We start from the raw sequence: 21,768 nt of genomic DNA, 5'->3' as shown, positions 1-21,768 counted from the left end.
TCTACACACAACTCTCCCCATGTTTTTTTCATTCCAGGAGTATGTTCACACAGACTGTGAAGTGTTGACTTAAGCTCTTCTTAGATTAATTGCATTTTATGTAAATTATGTCCCTAGTCACAGACCTATAAAGTCACATAATCTGAAAAAAAAAAAACAACAATTTAATGAAAGTAACAAACTAACCAATATGTAAAATGCATGGCACAGAACTGGAACTCTATTGCTGGGGTCTCTTGGGGTACCAGCTACTACTGTCTCACTGCAATTATGGCATTACAGCATCGTTAACCTTCCTAAAGGTGTTGTCAACTTCACACAGGGGATATACAAAATCATAACTAAATCCACACAATGCAATGTAGCTTCATGGAACATCACTGTGGAGGGGCAGCGCGAGCCTCAGTTCCTCCTAAATCCTCATATCTCCACTGCGCTAACCCAGAAATGGAAACGGAAGTGTCACCTAGTCACCTATCTATCCCATATGCTCAGAGGATATTGGAGGCACAAACGACCATGAAAATCACTACTTGGGGCACTGAGAATCCTCTTTAAGTAATGAAGGTCTCCAAGGTTATTAAACATTTAACCAGCCCTCTGTGACTCCCTGTTCCTTTTCCAACTCATATCATTCAAAGATGGAGATACTAGGGTATTGTGATACAAAGAATTTTGTAAAAATTAATAAAAACTATTTAACAAAAATATTTTATACTGAAATATTCATCTACATCACATATATGCAATATATCTATACAGATGTACATCTACATATAAACAGGTATGCATTTATACTATATATGTGTGTATGTGTGTATATACGATAATAGTATAACTTGCTATTAATTCAATAAATAATGCTATCAAAAGGAAAGAAAATCTGTAGCTGCATGATCTGATGTTTTTTTCTTTATGTCACAAATGTGTTTTATCATTTTGGCTTATGTGAATATTCAAATCAGTTTGTAGTTCATGAACAGAATCTGACTGATGGACAAGACACACTCTTCAGAAGCATGCTAAGTAATAGAACGAGAACAATTTGAAATTAAATTTTGTTCTAGAATATACATCAAGCGAATAGTCATAGTTAAAGTTAATGGCAACTATTTGCTCTTGCTTAACGGCTGTATATGACTCTGGTGGTAAAACAGTCTCATGGAGCTTTGTCCATCCTGAGTTTTTATAGTTTTAGGTTACATTTATGGATGGATCAAGTCAGAAATAAAATTTGAATGATACAATTCAGCACAAATAAAATATACAACAATCCATTTGGCAAAGATAAAAATATCAGGAAAGTACCATATTCTCCTCTCTGGTGCTATTAAAATTTAATAGTCCCAAGGCTCAAGTGTAGAACAGACTCAATTGACATATGGCTAGGCACAAGTGAGAGCTTTGAACTCCTCAGAACCACGGCACACCTAAAGTATCTTCTAATTTCCTAAGACCACTCTTATGACTTTTAGGGACAATTGACAAGCTCTCTAAATCCTTAGGACCAAATCTGGCTTGGGGCAGGGGCCACGACTTTCCATGTTGATGAGGTCCCCTGTATTTGACCAAGATTCATTAAGACCAATTTATGACAAAATTGTCATTCTAGAGACCCATTTGGTCAGATTCTCCTCACAGACCGCACTGAGCTGAGGTTGGTATAAGTGGACATCACAGTGCTCAGAGTGACCAATGTGGACATGGCATAGAAAGGAATATGAAAGGAACACTAGGAAGTCAAAAGAAATACATGGTCTTGACCCACATATTGGGCTCTTGTGAAACACACAATAAGATAATAAGAAAATCCTTTTGCCACCTGTTACTCTGTAATCACAGAAGGATTCCTGGTCCTATAAAATGAAACGAAGCTGTTAGGTCCTTTGTCTTGATGTTGCATCCTGACACAAGTCAGATACAGCCCACCCCCTGCCCAGGACTCAGATCAGCCCTCCATGCCTTCTCATCTTCCTGACCTGATTCCCTTCCAAGGCTGTCCTTCTCACTGTCCACATAAACTTCACTCTTCATTCCCCACCTCTCTATATCTGTCACCTTTCACTCTCTGCTGTTCCTAGTAACTGTGGCTGTAACTTGCCATCCTGTTTTTGTGCACTTGATCTTTCTACAAATACAACACTGCCTTCAAGTGAACTGAAAACATGAAGCACTTGCTGCAGGTTAGGCACTCTGCTAAAATGTTTTACATTCTAGTCTTTATTTAACTTCCTATCCTTTGAGGTAGGTCCTATTATTATCCCATTTTAGAGATGAGGAGGCTGAGCCTTAGAAAAAAGTAATACCTGTTCAGTGCCCTATAGAATGTAAGTGTTGCAGCTGGGATTAAAACCCAGGCAGTCTGATTTCAAAGTCCACCTCCTTAACCATAACACACAGCTGTCCCCTTCCTTTCCTCATCACTTCGTAACACAAATGTCTGGAATTCAAAAGTGAATGGTAGTTTCTGACTATGTGTCCTCAAAACACTCATCAAGTTGTACTTACCCAGATAGGTGAGTTCCCTCAACTGCCTATTGAAGAACCAGTCACATCCTTGGTCTTTACGAGGTGATGGAAGAGCCGAAAGGGACCGCCCCACTTGTCTCCCACACCTTATGAAGATATCGGGGTAAGGCCACACGACTGTATGTACCAGCAGGAGGTGATTCCCAGGAGCAAAGTTGCCAAATGTTGCTGAGTACTTGAAGTGAGAGAAAAGCAAAGTAGAGCTCATTTAGTAAGGAAGGCTCCCCTCCAAAAAGAGCTACAAAGAAAGAACCCACAGATGGAATAGTTTAGAAGTCAGATAGTTCACACCAGACTACTTTTCTTGTGAGGAATGGGCTCACTTAAATCCATTCCATAATAAGTTCATAACTTAGGCTATAAAATCGTAGGATGTGAGGACTGAAAGATGCCATACATTTCTGCTTGTTTATCAATTTTGATTAACAGAGAAAATCAAGGCCCAGACAAGTAAATTGACTTATCCTAGGTCAAACAGCTAGACGAGACAGAGCTAGGTCTAGAATTCCTTTCCAGTTTTTCCCATAACTTAAAAAGGCAGCAACGACAGCAGTGCCATCCACACCTAACATTAATAGCTTGCACTGTTGGAGATTTGCTACGTGCTCAGGTACGATTCTAATCAAGGCATTCAATCCTTGAAATATCCCCTGTGGTTGTTACTACCATTGCCCCATTTTAAAGATGAGGAAGTTGAGGCAGGCGGAGGTTCAGTAACTTGCCCCACATCACAAAGTGGGAGAGTGCTGAGCCAGGGTGTATACCTCCAGAGTCACCATTCTGCTGCCTTCGCCTTATTAAATATTTTTTAAATTATCTCATGGGAACATCAAGGGAAGGAACAAGCTCTCCTTTCTGAGAGCAATGGTTAGAGGATCAAAACAGATTCTGCTATGAATTCCTCAAAATGATAGCACACCTAAAGCAGCTTTTAGTTCCCTAAGACTGCTCTCATGACTTTTAGGGAAAATATGTATCATGAGACAGGAAGAAAGAAATGTGTTAAAAGGAAGAAAAGAAGCTTGAGGGAATCCACTAGACTGCTTTTCTTTCTTCCAGAAAACGCACCCACTCTCTACCTGGCTATTCCTATCTTTGCTCCCCCTAACCATTTGTCTCCTTCAACCCAACCCTAAGGACTGTCTGGACCTTCATTTGCAAGTTAATCTTTGACCACAAGGTGGCAGTATGCAATGTAAAAATGCATTGTTAAGACATTTTCTCTGGCTACAAACACTTCTCCCCGGGTTAAGTTGGCTCTTAACCCATAACAGAAGAATACAATTCTATGGATTGCTCAGAAGCTGTTTTTCATTGTATTAATTAAGTTAAAATTTCAGGCAGAACAACTCTGCATTTAAGGTGAGATTTAAATAGATTCTAAAATTTTCAAGTTAAGAAAAGAAAACAACATATCTCGTATTCTGGTTATAGTCATCTGGCCAAAATGGTGCTGCAGTTTTTCTTATCATCACCAGCAGATAGATGTCAATACCTGCAAACTATTATTTCACAGAAGGAAAGATAAGAACCCCTGGGGAATGGAACACACCACTGAATGAGTTCCTGGCATTACCTGTAGAGATCTGTTGATCCAAGGGGTCTCAAATCGCAGTGAGTAGGTCTCTTGATCTAAGAGCAGTGCCATCCAGCCATAAGGGTTAGACAGTGTGTCACACACATAACTGACAGTGATTGTCTTGTTTCTGCTGTCAGTCATGGTTAAATCATAAGAAACATCTGGAGCATTAATCCTAGGGTGATTTAAAAAGAATAAAATGAATTTTGATGTATTTGTTCATTCTGGATCTAACATACTCCTCTCCTATCAGTTATAGTTCATCGTCTGTCTATCCTAGGTCTGTCCTAGGACCCTTTTGTCTGTGTCTATGGAGGATTTAGTAGTCACTGTATGGGTCAAAATAGCCCAGTGGGAAGGTGTTATTGGATCGTTTGTGCATTTCACTATTCTGGTGGGTTGGAGTTAGTAACGCTCAGAACTGATGCCACTAAAACGCCGTCTTAATGAAGTAACATATGCCAGCACTAGATACCATTACTTTAACAAAGAAATGTCCATGGCCAGAATTTTGCCATAGACCAGGTTTATCAAAAGCAGAAAACATAGTATATAGTCATTAGATATTCCTATTGGGAGCAATGACTGAGACCCAGAACCCGATGTACCTGGACTATCAGAAGCTCCCTCCCCACAACTGCCTAGTAAGAATGGCTTCGGTAGCCCACCCTAGAACAAAGAGGTAACCTGGCTCATCTCCTTTTGGCTTGTACAATGCCCAGTGCTCACTCCTACCATAGCACCTCAGTGTTGGGTTTGCTTTTTTGCTTGTTAACATAGGTTGTGAGATCCTTAAGTTAGATATATTTTCTCCTTTTTAGTACCCTGCACCCTGGCACAGGACTCGGCACACAATGGGCACTCAAATTATGTTTGTTATGTGAACAAAGAATGCATGAATGAGCTCTCCCAAAAGTTGACATCAATTTCTTAATTTATATAAAGGGTTTATAGAAGAACTGCATTTTACCGAATACAGAAACTGAGGCAGAATATGACAAAAGCGTCAAGTGAATGTCACGGGTAGAACTAGAAATTTTTTTAATTTCTGAAAATTATCCTACACAGCCCAACCCAGAAAGTAATTTTTAAGACTTTACTAGAACATAAATAAATTTAGTCACTAAAAGACAGAAAAAATAAAGTAAAAAAAAAAAAATCAATACACATTATGACTGTCCTTTCCCCTTTGGTTTAGTTTTCATGAGAATCTTTAACTGTGGCATTTTGCTGCAGGCAGATAATTAAATTCTCAAAGTAGAGGGAAATGAGATGAAGGAGGATGTTGGGTTTTCAAAGTGAGGTGTGGCATGAGCATATCCAAAGCCAATTTACAATCCAGTGGCATATTATAAAAGGAAACTGTTTTTAGTGTTAAATGATTGGGCACTGTGTTCAAATGGGTATAAATTGAAAATCTATATCTGCATGAACTAAGTGTATAAACTTGGGTATATACTTGACCCTCTTCAAGTTTTAATTTCCTTTTTCTTTTTTTAAATGGAGGCAATAATACTGTGTATCTCATATAGCTACTGTGAAACTTAAAGTGATAATATATGTAAAGTATACAGTAACCATCTACCTACAGTTCATTTAAAAAAGAATCTCAGATGTGCCAGATTTGTCATTCTGTACTACTCATTTTAATATCTGGAGGTTGATCCAGAATATTTGGTCATTTAAAAACACACTTAAAAACTTTCATGCTATAGAACATTGATACAAATTTATTATAAGATTAAATGTGTTTCATCCATTAACATAAAGAAATGAAAGGAATGAAAACTGCTCAGGGCACTGGGAATAAAAAACTACTCTTTTCCTATCCCTATGCAGCATTAACTGAACTTTTAGAAATCTTGGAGTAGATGGACTTCTTTCTTCCTGTCTTAAGGCTTGAGATACTTAGGGTGTTGTTATTGTTGTTGTTGTTGTTGTTGTTTTCACATATATATCAGAATTTAAGTTGGAACTAAAGAGCAATCCACAACTCATGTTCTTAGAATCAAAATGGACACGAAGGTCATCTGCTCTAACTTCTAATCCATTGCAGGAATTTCTTCCATAATTTATTCTGTTCTTTCTTCCAGTTATAGTGTATTCACATTCTAAAATTCTTGATCTGTTTATGGAATTTATTTTTAAATTTAAATCTTTAGAAAAGCGTTAGAAAACTTAACTCTCTTCCTTGTATTTTCTAGCCATTTGTCCTTGGCCATAATGGCTCTCTCTTCCTCTGACTGAAACCATAAGTCCCAGAGTCTCAGGAGATCATCCAGCACAATTTGGCCCAATTAATATATTTAATGAGTAAAGATAGGCAATTGAGAAGTAAGTGTTTTAAAAATGTGATAAAAAGAGATAAATTGGAACCAAGAAATACCAAAGAGGTAGATGAGTTGGCTGCAGTAGGTGCCATGGTCAGTGTATAAAGTGGGATTCCCATGGTGCAGGGATGCTATTCAGTATGTTTCAGGTTCTGAGAATGAATTCTTTCAGATTTCAGAGACATATGGGCTCTGGAAAATGAATCACAAGACCCAAATCCAGGAGAAACTATTTGATAAATCAGAATTTCCATCTAATAATTCACAGTAAGAAACTACCTTTCACATAATGGGTATTTGATAAATATTTGTTGAATGGAAAAGTGAGTGTTGAATGAACCGAACACTCCAGTTGGCCATTTAGTGATGTTTCTCCTCAACTTTTAGGGAAGTTTACCAGAAAACCACATGAGATTTTTCGTAAACTTATTAATCAAAGGAGATAAGCAGTTTGATCATAAATTATCAGAGCTTGATATAGTCAACCCCATATTAATAGAATATTTGCCAAGAGGACTTAATCACTTACGTTTGGTGATCAGAAAACCTCTCCTGGGCATGTACAAGCAATCTGTACTAATAGTAAGCTCTGCTTTAGGAAAATGCTAAGATTTTCTTATGAACTAAAATTTCTTTTATTCCTAGTTAGTGCTCTCAACTAAACCACTTTTATAAATAGTTTTTTAAACTATAGACCAAAAGAAAAATTCTACTTGTATAAATCCATCCATCTGTTCACATTTAATTCTTTCAACCTATATTTTGTCACTTATTTTGCCTTACTAACCTGTATTTGCCTCTCTTTTCTTAAGATGTTATACATACCATCTTGAAAATTATGAAAGTATTACATTAATATGTTACAATACAATTAATTGGGCAGATAGTTCTAAAAATGCTTCTTAATTCCAGCAATGTTGCCCCAAGAATCCTGGTTATTTTGATTAGACTTAATTACTTCTCCAATTTCTGTTAGCATGACATTTATAAATCAATTTTTAGGATGTGATTTCTACTGGTTCATTTTCTATAGATTGTAACTTTATTCAAGGAGCCATTTGTCAGACCATACTCCCCAGTTTCTGAGGGCCCTTATAAACCTGACCCTCTCTTCAAAGATTGTGAAACAACTAAATTCTAACATTAATTCCATTCTATTTGTCTTTAGGACTTTTGTATCTTCTTCTTGAACTTTTGTACCTTTTCCTTCCAACCAGCATCTAGCAATCTGATGCTAACTCCTTGAGACCCACCAGAGACCCACCAGAGCACAGTGTGATCTGAAATTATCCTTTCCTCTTCCTTCTTCATGCATCACCCTGATCCTATCAAGCCACCCCATCCGTCTCAACCGAGGTTTATTTAAGATGCAATTTCACAGGCACTCACATGCAGCATCAGCTTTCTATAATGAAATACAGGTAGAGGAGGAGGTTATCAAAAGTACCTTTATCAAAGCTAGTAGTGGGATGAATCATATGGTAGATTCTGAAAAGCAAATCGTAATGTAAAAACCCATCATCTCCCAGTAGGCAAAATGCCTTGTGTTGACCATAACCAGGAGAGAAAAATTCAAAATCAAATCAGCTTCCATCCTTCTAGGACAAATGCGAGCAGTGACAGTGGTGGGCCCTTCTGAAAAGCACCAAAAGAACATCAAGAGTTGAAGAACACCATGAAAAGAATTTACCAACCATAATTACTACAATTTTCACTTGCCCTAAATAGCCACCCATTTCCCTGTGCCCTAAATAGCCACCAATCTCTCTCTCTTTACTGTTAATGAAGCAAAGGAGCACGAAAGTATTTCTAATTTGGAGGAGCCAAGGGAGTCTGCATGGGCCATTAGCAGCAGAGAGCTTCATTACTAGGAGAAGAAGTCTCTCCCTGAACTTCTCATGGCTTTATGTGCAAGAAACCAGGAGGCAAGCAGTCCATTTTAAACATTAACCCTTAACTCTGCATCAGCAACAGCTCCCCTATATAATCAAAAAGACAAAAGAACAAGCCTTTCCTTTTCTTTTCCTGTTCAATGGGGTGCCTTAATTTTTGTTCTTTTTTAACAACCAAGCCTGTCTTTAATTAAGAGATATTTTTCTTTAGAAATATAGCACTGTCACTTGATAAAACTTCCCAGCCTAAGTACCAATTTACAATATTAGTTCCATAAACAGTTATGTAATTTAGTGCCCATATATTGTATGGAACTGTTGAATGTACACTGCCCACAAAGGATTTGTTAGGCAATCAACTATACCAATGAGAAAAAATATTAACACCCTGCTTTGTGTTTACCATTAGCTTACTTTTCCTGAGGGTCCATATCTATGTGTATTAAGATAAACACTGTATTGAGCTCTAAATGCTCTCAATTCAGAACGATGGTGAAATAAACTCTTTATAATTACACATCTCCTAAGCCAGACACTTCATAATAACTAGCCTCAAATGGTGCTTCTAGTATCTCCTGAATATTAGTGCTTGCTGCTGTTGCTTTCATCTTTTACTTCACAAAAAGGACAAAATTGAAATTTTGAGGACAGTCAACAAAGTTTCATGGCACAGTTTGGCTTGAGCATCCTTTAAAAATACAATAGGCTCATAACAAGTCCTTGTCAGAAAACCACTATCCTACCTGCAGACCTGCCACCATCCAGTAATATTGTATGTAAAGGTATATGCTTTTTATATACCCTTATTGATTGAGATACACTTAAATATTTTTCCTTTGGAGTAAGAAACCTAAAAAGAGAAAAGAAGCCACAATATTCAGTCTTCTCCCTAAACTTTTAACAGTCCTTAAATTCACATAAAATACAGGACTGGTAGGCAGAAAGGCAAGCCATATAATTTAATAATCCTTGTGTTTCTGGCAGGCACACCCAAACATCACTCCTCTGTGACTTTGCAAGTGTATATTTCTGTCTATCATTTCTCAGAGTTCACTCAAGAAATAAGTTTATTGTAGAGAAGCCCAACAATCAACCTAGCAGCTCCTCAAAAACAGTGTCTACAACTTTTGCCACACACTTAGGACAACACTCCTTCGTTATTTTGTGTTAATCCATAAAAAGAAACAACAAATGTCTATTATCCTATTTAGGCTGATCCTTCATACATTATGCATCTCTTCTCTTGATCTGTTGAATCCAACTCGAATGGCTACCTCAGAAAATGAGAAGGCCATTATTGAAACTATGCAACCAGAAGGTAGAAAGTTACTCATCAGGGATACTGAAAAATAATTTTATGCATTAGGTAAAGAATTAGACTAAAAAGTTCATCTTTACTTTTATATATATACACACACACACACACCTGGTACTGTGGTGGAGCTGACTGACACCAGCTCACAAGCTCATTGTCAGCCCCTCTTCCCGATGCTATTTTTAGTGATATCATGATTTGATGATATTCCTCAGTTTGGGGGTCCATTATGATTCTTAGATCTTTTTCTATTTTACTTCTATAGCTTCTGCTGCCAAGAGAGAATACTTCTTGAAATTTTTCTGTCCCACAGGATTTCTGTTTGTTTGGGGGTTTTTTTGTTTTTGTTTTTGAGGACTGAAAAGATACCATTAGTGATGCTATGCCTATTTATCCCTAGGAAGGCGAGTTAGGCGATTATTAAAGGAAAAGGTAGGCCAAAATTTCCATTTGAACTCTTCTTTACTTTTGCATTTACAGAGGCAGGGGGTGCCTCATACTTTGAATACTGACACATTAAAAGCAGTTACATAGGTAAAAACTGCATGCAAGCACTACAGGAGAGGATATCAAACAAGATCTAAGAATCAAGGTGATCAACAAGAACATTAACCTTTTCTTTCCTTTTCCAAGAGAATTAGGAAGAAAGAAACAGAAGGTATTGGGAAACAATGAATCAACGACTGTGTCCTGAATGATTCCAGATTCTGTGACTGGCTGGGGGGTTTTGCTAGATCAGTATAATGTTATGTGACTATTGGAAAGTATTTCCTATTTTTCAAGAATGAGATTAGATCACATTTAAGCAAGCTTAATTCCTTTGCTAGGCATTTGTTTCTTAGAAACATAATAATCTACAGCATTTTATTCAATTAGTAGTATGTTTATATGGTGTTTTGTAAATCACAAATGTAAAATAGAGACTTTTTAAAGACAACATGTATTGAGCACTTACAATGTGCCAGGCAATTACCCTGTGAGATAAATACCATTATGCCCATTTTACTGATGTGAGAAGTGAAGCAAAAAGAGATGAAATAACCTGCCCAAAGTAATACATATAAGAAGTTAGCAGAGGGGAAGCTAAGTCTTATACCAATAAATGATTCATAATTACTTCTCTATTCTTCAAATTTTGAAAAATAATTTCAAATATATGCTAGCTTTATTTTAAATGTACATCCTATAAAAACTCAGAAGGACTGGTTGGTCAACCTACAACATCTTATAAACTCTTTTAATTCCCCCCACACTCAATGTAGTTGATAATTGAAAAACAGATCAAAGTTCGATTCATTGTCATCTAAATAAGTCTATGACAACTAAAAGAACTATAGAGTGCTCTAGATCAAAACAACAACAACAACAACAACAATAATTCCCAGACAGTAATTGTGAAAGTTGACTTCTCATTCTTTCCATCACAATTCTATGCATCTATACTACCAGGGCAAGAAAACATTTGCAAATGCAAGCAAACTTCTGACTCAATAAGGGTGGGGTTGGGGCAGAGTAGAGAAGGAATCAGTTGTTAAAATAAATAATCTGGTCAACCAATAGCCCCAGGAAAGCAAAAGCCTAGAAGATATTATGAAAGGACATTCTTAAGCATTAGATGTTCCTAGGAATTTTAGAAATAAAGATTAGGGATAGCATTTTAATCCTGGATCTTCTGAAGAAATGTTGAGTGCCATGGGCTTCTCATAAACATGTCCTAAGAGAAAAATGAACAATAATGGTCCTAGAGGAAGATTGTGGGGCATCCACATTTTTTCATTTATATTCGAGAATTCAATACTAATTTTATTGAGTCACTATGTGTTCAACATGGTACTGGGCACAATAATACATACAAAAATACTCTTATCCTTACCCTACTTACCATCTACGAGAAGAGATGGACAATTTATAGTTATGTGGAGCTATCTATGAGTACTGGTTAGACCAAGTATAGAGAGCCAGCACACAATGGTACAGAAAGCTCAGAAAAGTTTACCAGAAAAAAAGGACCTTCACGCTCAGTTCATGGAAGCTGAACCTTATGAATTGAAATTGAGTATGGCTGAGGCATAAAATGCAAGGAAGAGAGGGCAGAGTGCTGAGAGACAGTGCTAACTATAAACAGGGAGCAGGTCAGGAAGGGCCCATGAGATATTAAAAATGTTGAAATTTCTTCAAGAGGCACTGGGAAATGTTTTAAATTTCAAGCAAGGGAATGAATCAATACCAAGACCAGATTTACATTTCAAGGATGTGAGCACAGCAAGGTTGCAAGCTAAGAGGCTATTGTGGTGAGAGATAATGGTGGCCTGGACTAGAGAGGGCAAGTTGGCAAGTTGGCAAGTAGATAAGTAGAATGACGCAAGAGGAATTTTGGAGAGAGATAAAATGGACTAGACTTGGTAGATGATTTATAAAGAAATAAAGTCAGAAGATGAGTCAAGTATGACTCCATGTTTCTGGTTTAAACAACAGAAGCATTTGCCTGAACAGGGGAAACAGGTCTTTTGAGAAAGACCACAGATTCAGTTTTGGCAAGTCGAGTTTGAAATGGCTATTAAATAGTGAAAATATTGACAGCATCACTGCTCAACAGAAATATAATACAAGCCATAAATGTAAGCCACAGATATAATCTTAAATTTTATGTTAGCTACATTAAAAAAGCAAAAAGAAAAAGGTGAAATTAATTTTAATAACATATTTAACCCAATATATCCAAAATATTATTTCAACATAACAATATAAAAAATTACTGAGCTATTTTACATTATTTTTTTCATACCAAGTCTTAGAAATATGGTGTATAATTTATACTTACATCACATCTAAACTTTGGACAGGCCACATTTTGTGTGTTCAGCAACCACATGTGGCAAGTGGCTACAGTATTTGACAGTGCAGATCCTAAAGGTTGTCGGATAAATGGGTCTGGAGTTCAGTATAGCTGTGTAGACTAAAGGGAAAAAATCTGGAAGCATCAGTGAATGTTAATTGAGGTGGTGAAATAACCTAGATCACACGGGAAGAGTATGACTTGAGAGAAAGGAAAGCTTTTTACAGAGCCTCAAGAAACACTAGCACTTAAGGGACAGGAAAGGTGATTTAAGGAGCACACAAATATCTATCAGTAGCATTACCCTTGTCCTATATAATTATCCCTATACAGAAGAAAACATTGATCTAAATTTTAGGGCGAATGAAGCCAAAGAACTATGTTAGGCATGTCATCATTATGAGACCTCTAGAGAAAAATGGTCACTGACATATTTTTCTGAAATGAGTTCCTGACTTACATTGGTAGGGCTAATACACCCCTGTCTTATCAGCAACGATGGAGTTGACAGAATATGATTGGTAGAAACAGAAGCTGGGAAAAAAAACACTATCCGGAATACTCATAGATCCTACAGAAAGCCTGTTTTTAGAACTGGTAAGCGAGACAGAAAACAATATAAAAAGCTCTCATGCAGATCTAGCATGTTGCCATTTTAACAAAATATAAACTAGACCTTTTTTGCCTTGTACAGGTTGGAAACTTTTTTGATATTAAATATTATTACCAATTTCAAATATTTACATGTCTCTGTCAAACCAGCTGCTAGGGTCAAGTCAGAGGAAGCTCTAAAACAAGTGCCACAAATGTGGGTACCCATTAGACTTAGGGTAGTAAGGGAAGGGACAGAAAGCTGCCACTGTCAAACAATGAACTTACAATAAAAATGGAAGAAAGAGGGGGCCTTCCAAGAAAGAAATTATACTTCAACCACTCGGTTGTTAGCAAAAGGGGAATGGGGTGACTTCTTTACACAGCTATGTAAGGCCACATGCCTGGCCTTCTGGGGACATTGTGCTGAGGGAGGAGGGTAAGAATGGAAAGTAATGATAGCAGGGTGCTTGTGCCATATCAGATCTCCATCAACATGCAACCCCAAAAGATCAGGACTATGAGAGCTTTGTAAATCAACTCTTAGGGTGCTTGCTCCAGGGCAAATAGCACAACAAATTAATCCTTTCTCCATGAAATGCAGCAAAGTTTGTATCTACACTGAATTCAAATTGCTCATTAGTTCTGACATGTTCCTAATGAGGTTATAATGCTCTGGGACAAAGATCAAGTCACTGAGCACAAATAGCTAGGGATAGAATCATAGAAAGATAAAGTTAAAAGGACCTTTGAGTAGTGCTTCCCAAACTTGAATATAAATCACCTGGAGATTCTAATTCAGGATGTCTGGGCTGGAGTCTGCAATTCTCCAGGTCCAATAAGCTCCCAGGTAATGCTCGGGCACTTTGACTAGCAAGTCTCGAGAGTCTATCTAATCCAATCACTTATCCTAAAGGTGAGGACTCTAGGGCCAAGAGACTTATAATTGAGAATATGCTGAAACTTCCCTGGGGCTAATTTGGGGTAGTGGGACATTTGTCCATAGACCTGCGGGTAAATCTGAAATTTTTTAAATAGAACCATAGGGAGTGCAGTCACCAACCATTTGGTTTTCCCAAGACCGAAGGAGTTTCTGGGACATGAGATTTTTTAATTTATAACCAGGAAAGTTCCACAAAAACAAAAATGTGTTTTTCACACTAGTGGGAGCCTTTTGAACCTACTTAAAATATCATTTCAAGATTATTATCTTTCTGACCTCCTCAGTCCCTAAGTGCTGGGATCATGACCTGCTGCTAAGTTAAGCACCTAAGTATCCTGTGCTAAAGATCTCCAAGAACATGTTCAGATAAGATTACATCTGCAGTGCCTTGTAACACCACCACTAAGCGCTTCTCTGAGACAGTCTTTCAGTAGGTCTCAAAGTAAGGCATAAAAAAAAGAGAATAATGCAGAGAAATAAATATCACACAAGGGTATAATGTTCTTTTTAACTACACAAATCTATTTTAATTTTCTCTATTTGAAAAAAATGCATATAAGAAATAAATCACTAAATTTTATAAATCACAAAACACTCATTAAAAACACCTTTGCTAAAAAAAAAATCACAAAAATAAAAATAAAATTCAGGATATATCTGTGAGAATTAAAAGAAAAAAAGTCATGCTCTGTGCAATCAAAATGATTAAAAATGAAAAATACCCCTTCACATTGCTATTTTACTCACTGGAATTGTGCCCATTAACATTAGATAGAATAATAAACAATCTGGAAAGCAAAAGTGAAAAAACGCTCAGACTATTCAATGTTAGCAGTGTATTTCTAAGGCTTTTAAAACAATATCAAGATATTGATTCCATATGCATTCAAAATACAGACAGCGCAATCCTGACCACACCGACTCACTCTCTGGAGTTTAGTGGTTTAAGACAGAAGCCAACGTGGTCTAGTTAAATCACTTGACTTAGTATTCATGTAGCTAGGACACTTAAAACAAAAGAAGGAAAGAAGTCTGGCTACATATATACAATGCATTTGAAATAGGTACAAGATAGAACCCTAGACACTCAGCCATCATTACCTAGAAATTAAAGAGGGCAGAAGCAATCCTATTATGCATTATAAACAGCCCAGTTGCTGACTTAATGGTAGTTTGACTAGCAAAACCAAGGAGTCCTTGCTCCAATATTAATAGGAAATGTATTGTACGAATCCAATAGTTCATGAAATTAACAAGGAAAATGAACTGGAGTGAAGCAACGTTGCAAGTAATAGGAAGGCATCAGCAATTGTTTCCCTGGAGCATATTGAACATTTAAAAAGAGCTTGGGGAGAGAAAATGTATATAAATGAGAATGGACATTATTGGAATTTTTTAATAATACTTTTAATTTAAATACATTTCAAATTCTCTGTTGATTGCAAGTCTTTTCAAGATGAAGCTATTAGCTCAAAATGTCAATAAGAGATCATGGACTACAAGTTCTGGTCTAGTGATATTAAAAGTTAGCTGCCATTTGAATCAGCCTAAAACTAACACAAACTTATAATTTGACAGCTGTCAAAATGATTCCCACATCACTTATGTAGAACTAAATACTTCAAATAGAGTCTAGAAAAACAATTTCCCTTTTATAATTCTCAACAGCCTGAATGATATGTGTATGCTCATTGGCAAACTGAAAAGTATAGTTAATTCAACTTACAATCCAATAGACATCCGATGAAAGAGAACATTTTCCCCACAGACACTGCCAGGGACAATCTGACTGAAGCTGGAATTGACCAAACAAGAATCTGGGAGGGTTTCCATTGAAGCAAGAATATGACTTCCATTTTTCCCAGACAGAGACCCATCCAAGTCTTCCAGAATTGCTGCATGAGGAAATGGAAATGCTACTATGTTTGGAGAGTTTGTAAACTTCAACTGGTTGGTCTTCACAGTAAATCCACCTATAAAGTGGAAGACAGAAAGACTGTTACACATGGCACAAAAGACTATTATAACAAATGGCAGCTGAATTTACTGGGATGTTTTCAGTATTTTAAATTGCATATTTATACAGTTTTACAATACACTCACTTATTTATTCAGAAAGAAATCATGAATGCTTACTGTATGCCAGGTTCTTGGTATGTGCTGAAGATGCAATGGGAAACAAGAGTAGTATTAGTGCTGCCTTCATGCAGCCTGTATTCTAGGGCAGTGATTCTTAACGGGGGGTTGTTTTGCCCTCCAGGGGACATCTGGCACTATTTGACATCACTTTTGGCTATCACGACTGGGTTGATGGCAGAGCTATTGGCATCAGATGGGTAGAAATTGGGATGCTGATAAACATCCATAATACACAAGACAGTCCTCACAACAAAAAAAACTCTCCAGCCCAAAATACTAATAGTGCCAAGGGTGAGAAATAATGGTCTAGTGGGAAATAGAGAAATAGAACACTAATTTACTAATTACTATACACTAAAGGTGTTATGGTTTAGTCTTTCGATCTGTCTGCTCCAGTTCTTCTATGGTGAGTCTAACCCCACCTTTATAAGGTTTATACTTTAAACATTTACCCTCATGAGCAACATTAAATCATGTGGGCAAATAGTCATAGTAACACACTTTTTTAAGTATTAGCTCTAGAGCTGCACTTCTTAGCAGCCTGTCTCTCACAGCACCTCCATGTTATTTATGGGTACTGCTGCTAATCCAGTTGCCCAAGAAGAAAATATGGCAGTAGTCTTTTAATCCACACACCTCGTCATTAAAATTTTTAAAGTGAGTACACATCTCTTAGTACACATACTACCATACTTCTGCATTACATCCATTATAAAATATACAAACAGAAAAATAAAAAAGAATAAATTACAAATAAATAGAGATTCTGAGGTTTTCATTCTGCATCCCAGTAGTCCATGCAGTGAATTAAGTCATGCATCCAAGACCCCATGGTTAACCTCTTGCAACTTCTGTAGTTCATCTAAAACCACAACCACCAGAAGCTGTACAATTTAGTCCTATTGGAATTTCAATTTCTTACATATGCTGTTCAAATATTTAGAAATTTTTTTTACACATTTCCCTCTTGCAAATTTCTATTCATCTTTCAAAACCCTGCTCAAGAGTCACCTCTAAGAAATCTAACCTGACCTTCTTCCTTGCTCCTTTCGCTGACCTCGTTCAGGTTTCTAGAATTGTACTCGTCACAATCAGCAGGTCATGATCCCAGTACAGTGACTGAATTAAACAGTTACTTTTGTGTCTATATTAAAAGCTCCTGGAAGACAAGAACTATGTGTTTTTTATCTTTGTACACCCCAGTTCCATAAATAGAACCTGGAATAGACACTTTTTAAACAAATGAACTATGTGACAGCCAAGATTGCCCAATGAGAAGGGATTAGAGCTAATTAGGTGTAGTGTGCTTTTTTTTTGTTAGTGTCTTATGAATGATATAAAATGGTGAAGCTATTAAAGAACTGAGGAACTGTGATTTGAAGTGAATGTCATAAAGTATTTTTTAGTCTTATTATTATTTCTAAAATGTTAAAAACAGTCTTTGACTCTGCCTATACAGGAAAAAAAAGAGAGACTTGCTGATTATTCATTTAATTAAAAAACAAACCATTATCTAAATTAGTGACTCAAACCACAAGAGCATATTTACTTGAATTAGTTGTTTAGCTGTTTACAATGATCAAATCAACTAGATTGCTCTCTACCTCTTTTCACCTTGACCCTCCAAGGTATTACTCACCACCTCTGAGATGTGATTAACAAGTAAACAAAAATTCCTATGATTCTCTTTGTACACACAACAAGCCTTGGGCTGTTGAATACAAAGTACTAAAATCTGGCTCTTTCGGGAAAGATCACATCTGTGTTAGTTTATATTCATATGTCTATCCAACTTCATTCATTAATTTAATCAATTAACCTATTAGGAGCCAGGCTACTAGGTACTAATGATAAAACTGAGCAAGAGAGACATGATCCCTGCCTTTGTGAAGCTCAGAGTCTAGCAGAGACATGATACCATAGTGATGTTAATTATAAATTCTATTACATGAAAAAAATGAGGAGCTGTAGGAGCCACACTAAAAGCATCTTGCCTCCTCAAGGATCTCTTTTAGGTGATCTGAGCAGGAGTTTCTACTGATATCATCTTGTAACTGAAATAAATAATGAATCACAAAGACTTTGTTACTATATGTCATATTTACTTGAGTGTTGGCCTTATTTACTGTCTGTCTTGTCTATTTAATCAACTTACCCTGTCCTCGGGAACAGCTCGAACAGGTTTTGATAGACACGCAGTCAGTGAGATCAAAATTAACAAAGGTTGTGTTAGATATCATCAGTTCCCATCTTTTGGGAGTTTTGATCCCAGCTGACATACACGAGCTTCCCTGTGATTTAGAAGGGGAAAAAACGGGAAGAAAAATAAGAGAACTGGCCACAAGAAATACAATTTGTAATGCACAAATAAAAATAATTAAGAGAATAAAAAGACAAGCTACAGACTGGGAGAAAATATTCGCAAATCGCAGATATGATAAAAGATCATGAAAATATGTACTACACATATATTAGAATGATTAAATAAAAAAATTGTGATACCAAATGCTGATAAGGATAAGAAACAGCTGAAACTCTTATACAGTGCTGGTGGGATTGCAAAATGGTACAGCCACTGTGGAAAATAGTTTGGCAGTTTCCTATGACATTAAATGTACTCTTATCATATGATCTAGCAATTTAACTCCTAGGTGTTTACCTTAGAGAAATGAAAATTTATGTTCATACAAAAACCTTACACAAATGGTTCTAATAATTCCATTTGTAATCGCCAAATCTGGAAACAACTCAAATGTCCTTCACAAATGAGCGGATAAAGAAACTGTGGTATATCCTTATATCAGAATACTACCCAACAATAATAAGGAATAAAATATTGCTTCTTGCAACAAATTAGATGAATCTCTAACGCATTTGGGAGTGAAAGACGCCAGTCTCAAATGGTTACACACTATCTTATTCCATTTATATGATTGTTAAAAAGACAAAATTATAGTGACAGGGGATAGATGAGTGATTCCTAGGGGTTAGCTGTGAGGGGAGGATGTGGCTACAAAGATGGAGCTTGAGGGAGGTTTTGGGGATTGATGCAACTGCTCTGTATCTTGATTGTGATGATAATATTTACACAAGTCTATACATAAGTTAAAAATCAGAGAACTATAAATCAAAGATTCCATTTTACTATATGCTAATATAAAAATAAAAATTAAAAAGTCTAAAAAAAAACAAAAGCAAAAACTGCTTCCAGGATTTACCACAAAACCTCTTCGACAAACTCAATCTAATCGAGTCAGGCCCACTGTTAAAAATAATTGTACATCTAAGGATCACCTTGTCAGGGGCCTCGAACATGAAAGACAATGACTAAAAGAAACAAACAGAAGAAAAGAAACCCAGTAAAAACAAAGACAGTATAGAAATCAGAAGAAAATTTTAACATTATCATTAATAACCTCAGAGAAAAAAATATATTATATCCATAAAACAAGAAGCTAAAAAAGGCGTTTTTCAAAAAATAAAGGAATAAAACAAGAGGGCAGAAATGATAAATTCAGTAGAAAAAGTTGAGGAAATATTTTACAAAGTAGAATAAAAAGACAATTAGAAAATCAGAGAGAAAATTACGAAGATTAGAAAAGCAATTCAGGAGGTCTAATATTCATATAATAATAATTTCAAAACAAAAAAGGAAACTAAAGAGGACAGAATTATAGAATTATCAAAGAAATAAGACTGAAAGGTCCCACCCAGTGCCTAAAACAAAAGTTAGAACAAAAAGCCACACAAGGTACATCATAATGAAAAATACCAGGGATGAGGACAAGATCAAAAAAAACTTCCCAAAAGGAAAAGCTAAAATGTTACATAAATACACCTAGAATCAGAGTACCTTAAAACTGTTCAAACTCAAGACCAGAAGCTAAAAGGCAATGGAGTATTGCCTTTAAAATGTCAAGACAAAATTAATCCCAACCTGGTATTCTATAACCAACAATCCACTAATCCATTCGTAGCTCAAGACCTTTACCTTCCAAAGACCTTCACTCTGTAAGGAAGTTACTATAGACTATACTCTAATAAACAAGAAGTTCAATCATAAAGGAGGAAGATGTGGGAATCAGAAGCAAGAGTTCCAATACTTGTGTGACATGAAGGAAATCTCCAGAATGTTGGTGAAGAGAAATTCAAGGACGTAGCTGTGAAACCCTTCACCTACACTGCTGGCAAAGTATAAACACTTGGGATTGCTGGTTGGTATTATCTACTAAAGCTGAAACTACGGCTTCTGACCCAGAAATTTTATGATTTGGCATATATTCAACAGAAACATGCACATGAACACCGAGACAAATAGAAGAATATTAGGAACGTTATTATTCATAATAACCCCAAACTGCAAATAACCAAATGTCTATCAATGGCAACGTAGCTTTTAAAAATTGTGGTATAGTCATAAAGTAGAATACTACATAACAATTGGAAGAATAAATTATCGTAACATAAAAAAAAAAATGGATGAATGTCACAGATATAATGTGCCAAAAGAGCCAGGAACAAAAATTTACATGCTCTATGATTTCATTTATATAAAATTCAAAAATAGATTTGAACTCAATCTATGTCTATAGAAGTCTAAATAATGGTTCCCCTTTGGCTGGGGGAGTTGAGGAGTCTGGGGAATGGTTTAATGGAAGGAGGCATGAAGGAGCTTCAAAGGAGCTGGTAATGTTCTATGTCTTGATCTGGGTGCTATGTCCATGGTTTTAGCTTTTTAAAAGCCTTATTGAGCTCTTCACTTATAATTGTGCAATTTTCTCCATAGATATCATATTTCCATAAAACATTTATTTAAAAAGTGGAAGAAATACCAGAGAAAAGTAATATACAAGATGGGAGGGTGAAGAAAGAAGAGTTTAAGGTCCTCGAATTGCACAGATAAAGTTTAACAGTGCTGATGCAATTTAGACTTGACACACAAGCATGTTAAAAATTTAAGTCCAACAATTAAATTTATCATACAAAATGAATAACTTTCAAATGAATAATTATATTTTTAAAAGATATTATTTAATGCAAGACAAATCAAGTTTGAAAAGCAGAAAAAACAAACAGAAAACTGATCACAAACTGAAAGCACAAAATGAGATGGCAGAAATAAATGCAAATATATGGAAGACATCAGCATGCGAATGGTAATTGAAACCACTAGAGAAAATGAGATTTCTCCCAGGGGCAGCAAGTATATTGAGAAGTGAAGGGGCCCTACAACAGAATTTAGAGAAACAAAAAAATGAAAGGTTTAAATTGAGGAAGACATATCCACCAGTGAAAATGGAAAGGGACCCCTAGAGAAATAGGAAAAATGAAACAACCTCATCAACATCTGTCTGAATAAGATATTTTTAAAAGTAGTATTATCTGCTGAAATTAATTACAATAACAACAAAGAAGCAATCATTCTACAGATATTTCCAAAAGTAGGATGACCATACTTTACAACCAACGTGGGACATTTTTGAGTGGGAAAGGGGATGCTAATTAGATAGAAAGGTAAGGGGGAAAGTGTATAAACAAACTGTACAACCAAACTAGGATGTACAGCATAATGATGGTAGAGCACATCTTTTTCTTATATATCAAGGCCGTCCTC

At 36.2% G+C, this 21,768-nt stretch overlaps 1 protein-coding gene across 1 annotated transcript in view; it reads right to left on the bottom strand.

Annotated features, from left to right (window-relative positions):
• PKHD1 (PKHD1, fibrocystin/polyductin) overlaps positions 1-21,768 on the bottom strand; it is a 413,647-nt gene that overhangs the window by 201,413 nt on the left and 190,466 nt on the right. The window contains exons 47-50 of the mRNA XM_006926447.3: positions 18,310-18,445; positions 15,742-15,988; positions 4,106-4,283; positions 2,509-2,704 (exon numbers count right to left, since the gene is read on the bottom strand). Coding sequence (XP_006926509.2) covers positions 2,509-2,704; positions 4,106-4,283; positions 15,742-15,988; positions 18,310-18,445 — 757 coding nt within the window. The remainder of the gene's footprint in view (positions 1-2,508; positions 2,705-4,105; positions 4,284-15,741; positions 15,989-18,309; positions 18,446-21,768) is intronic.

Source organism: Pteropus alecto, unplaced genomic scaffold, assembly GCF_000325575.1.
Source record: "Pteropus alecto unplaced genomic scaffold, ASM32557v1 scaffold7, whole genome shotgun sequence".
In the NCBI taxonomy this organism is placed as follows: domain Eukaryota; kingdom Metazoa; phylum Chordata; class Mammalia; order Chiroptera; family Pteropodidae; genus Pteropus; species Pteropus alecto.
This window is presented reverse-complemented; position numbering and strand designations above follow the sequence as displayed.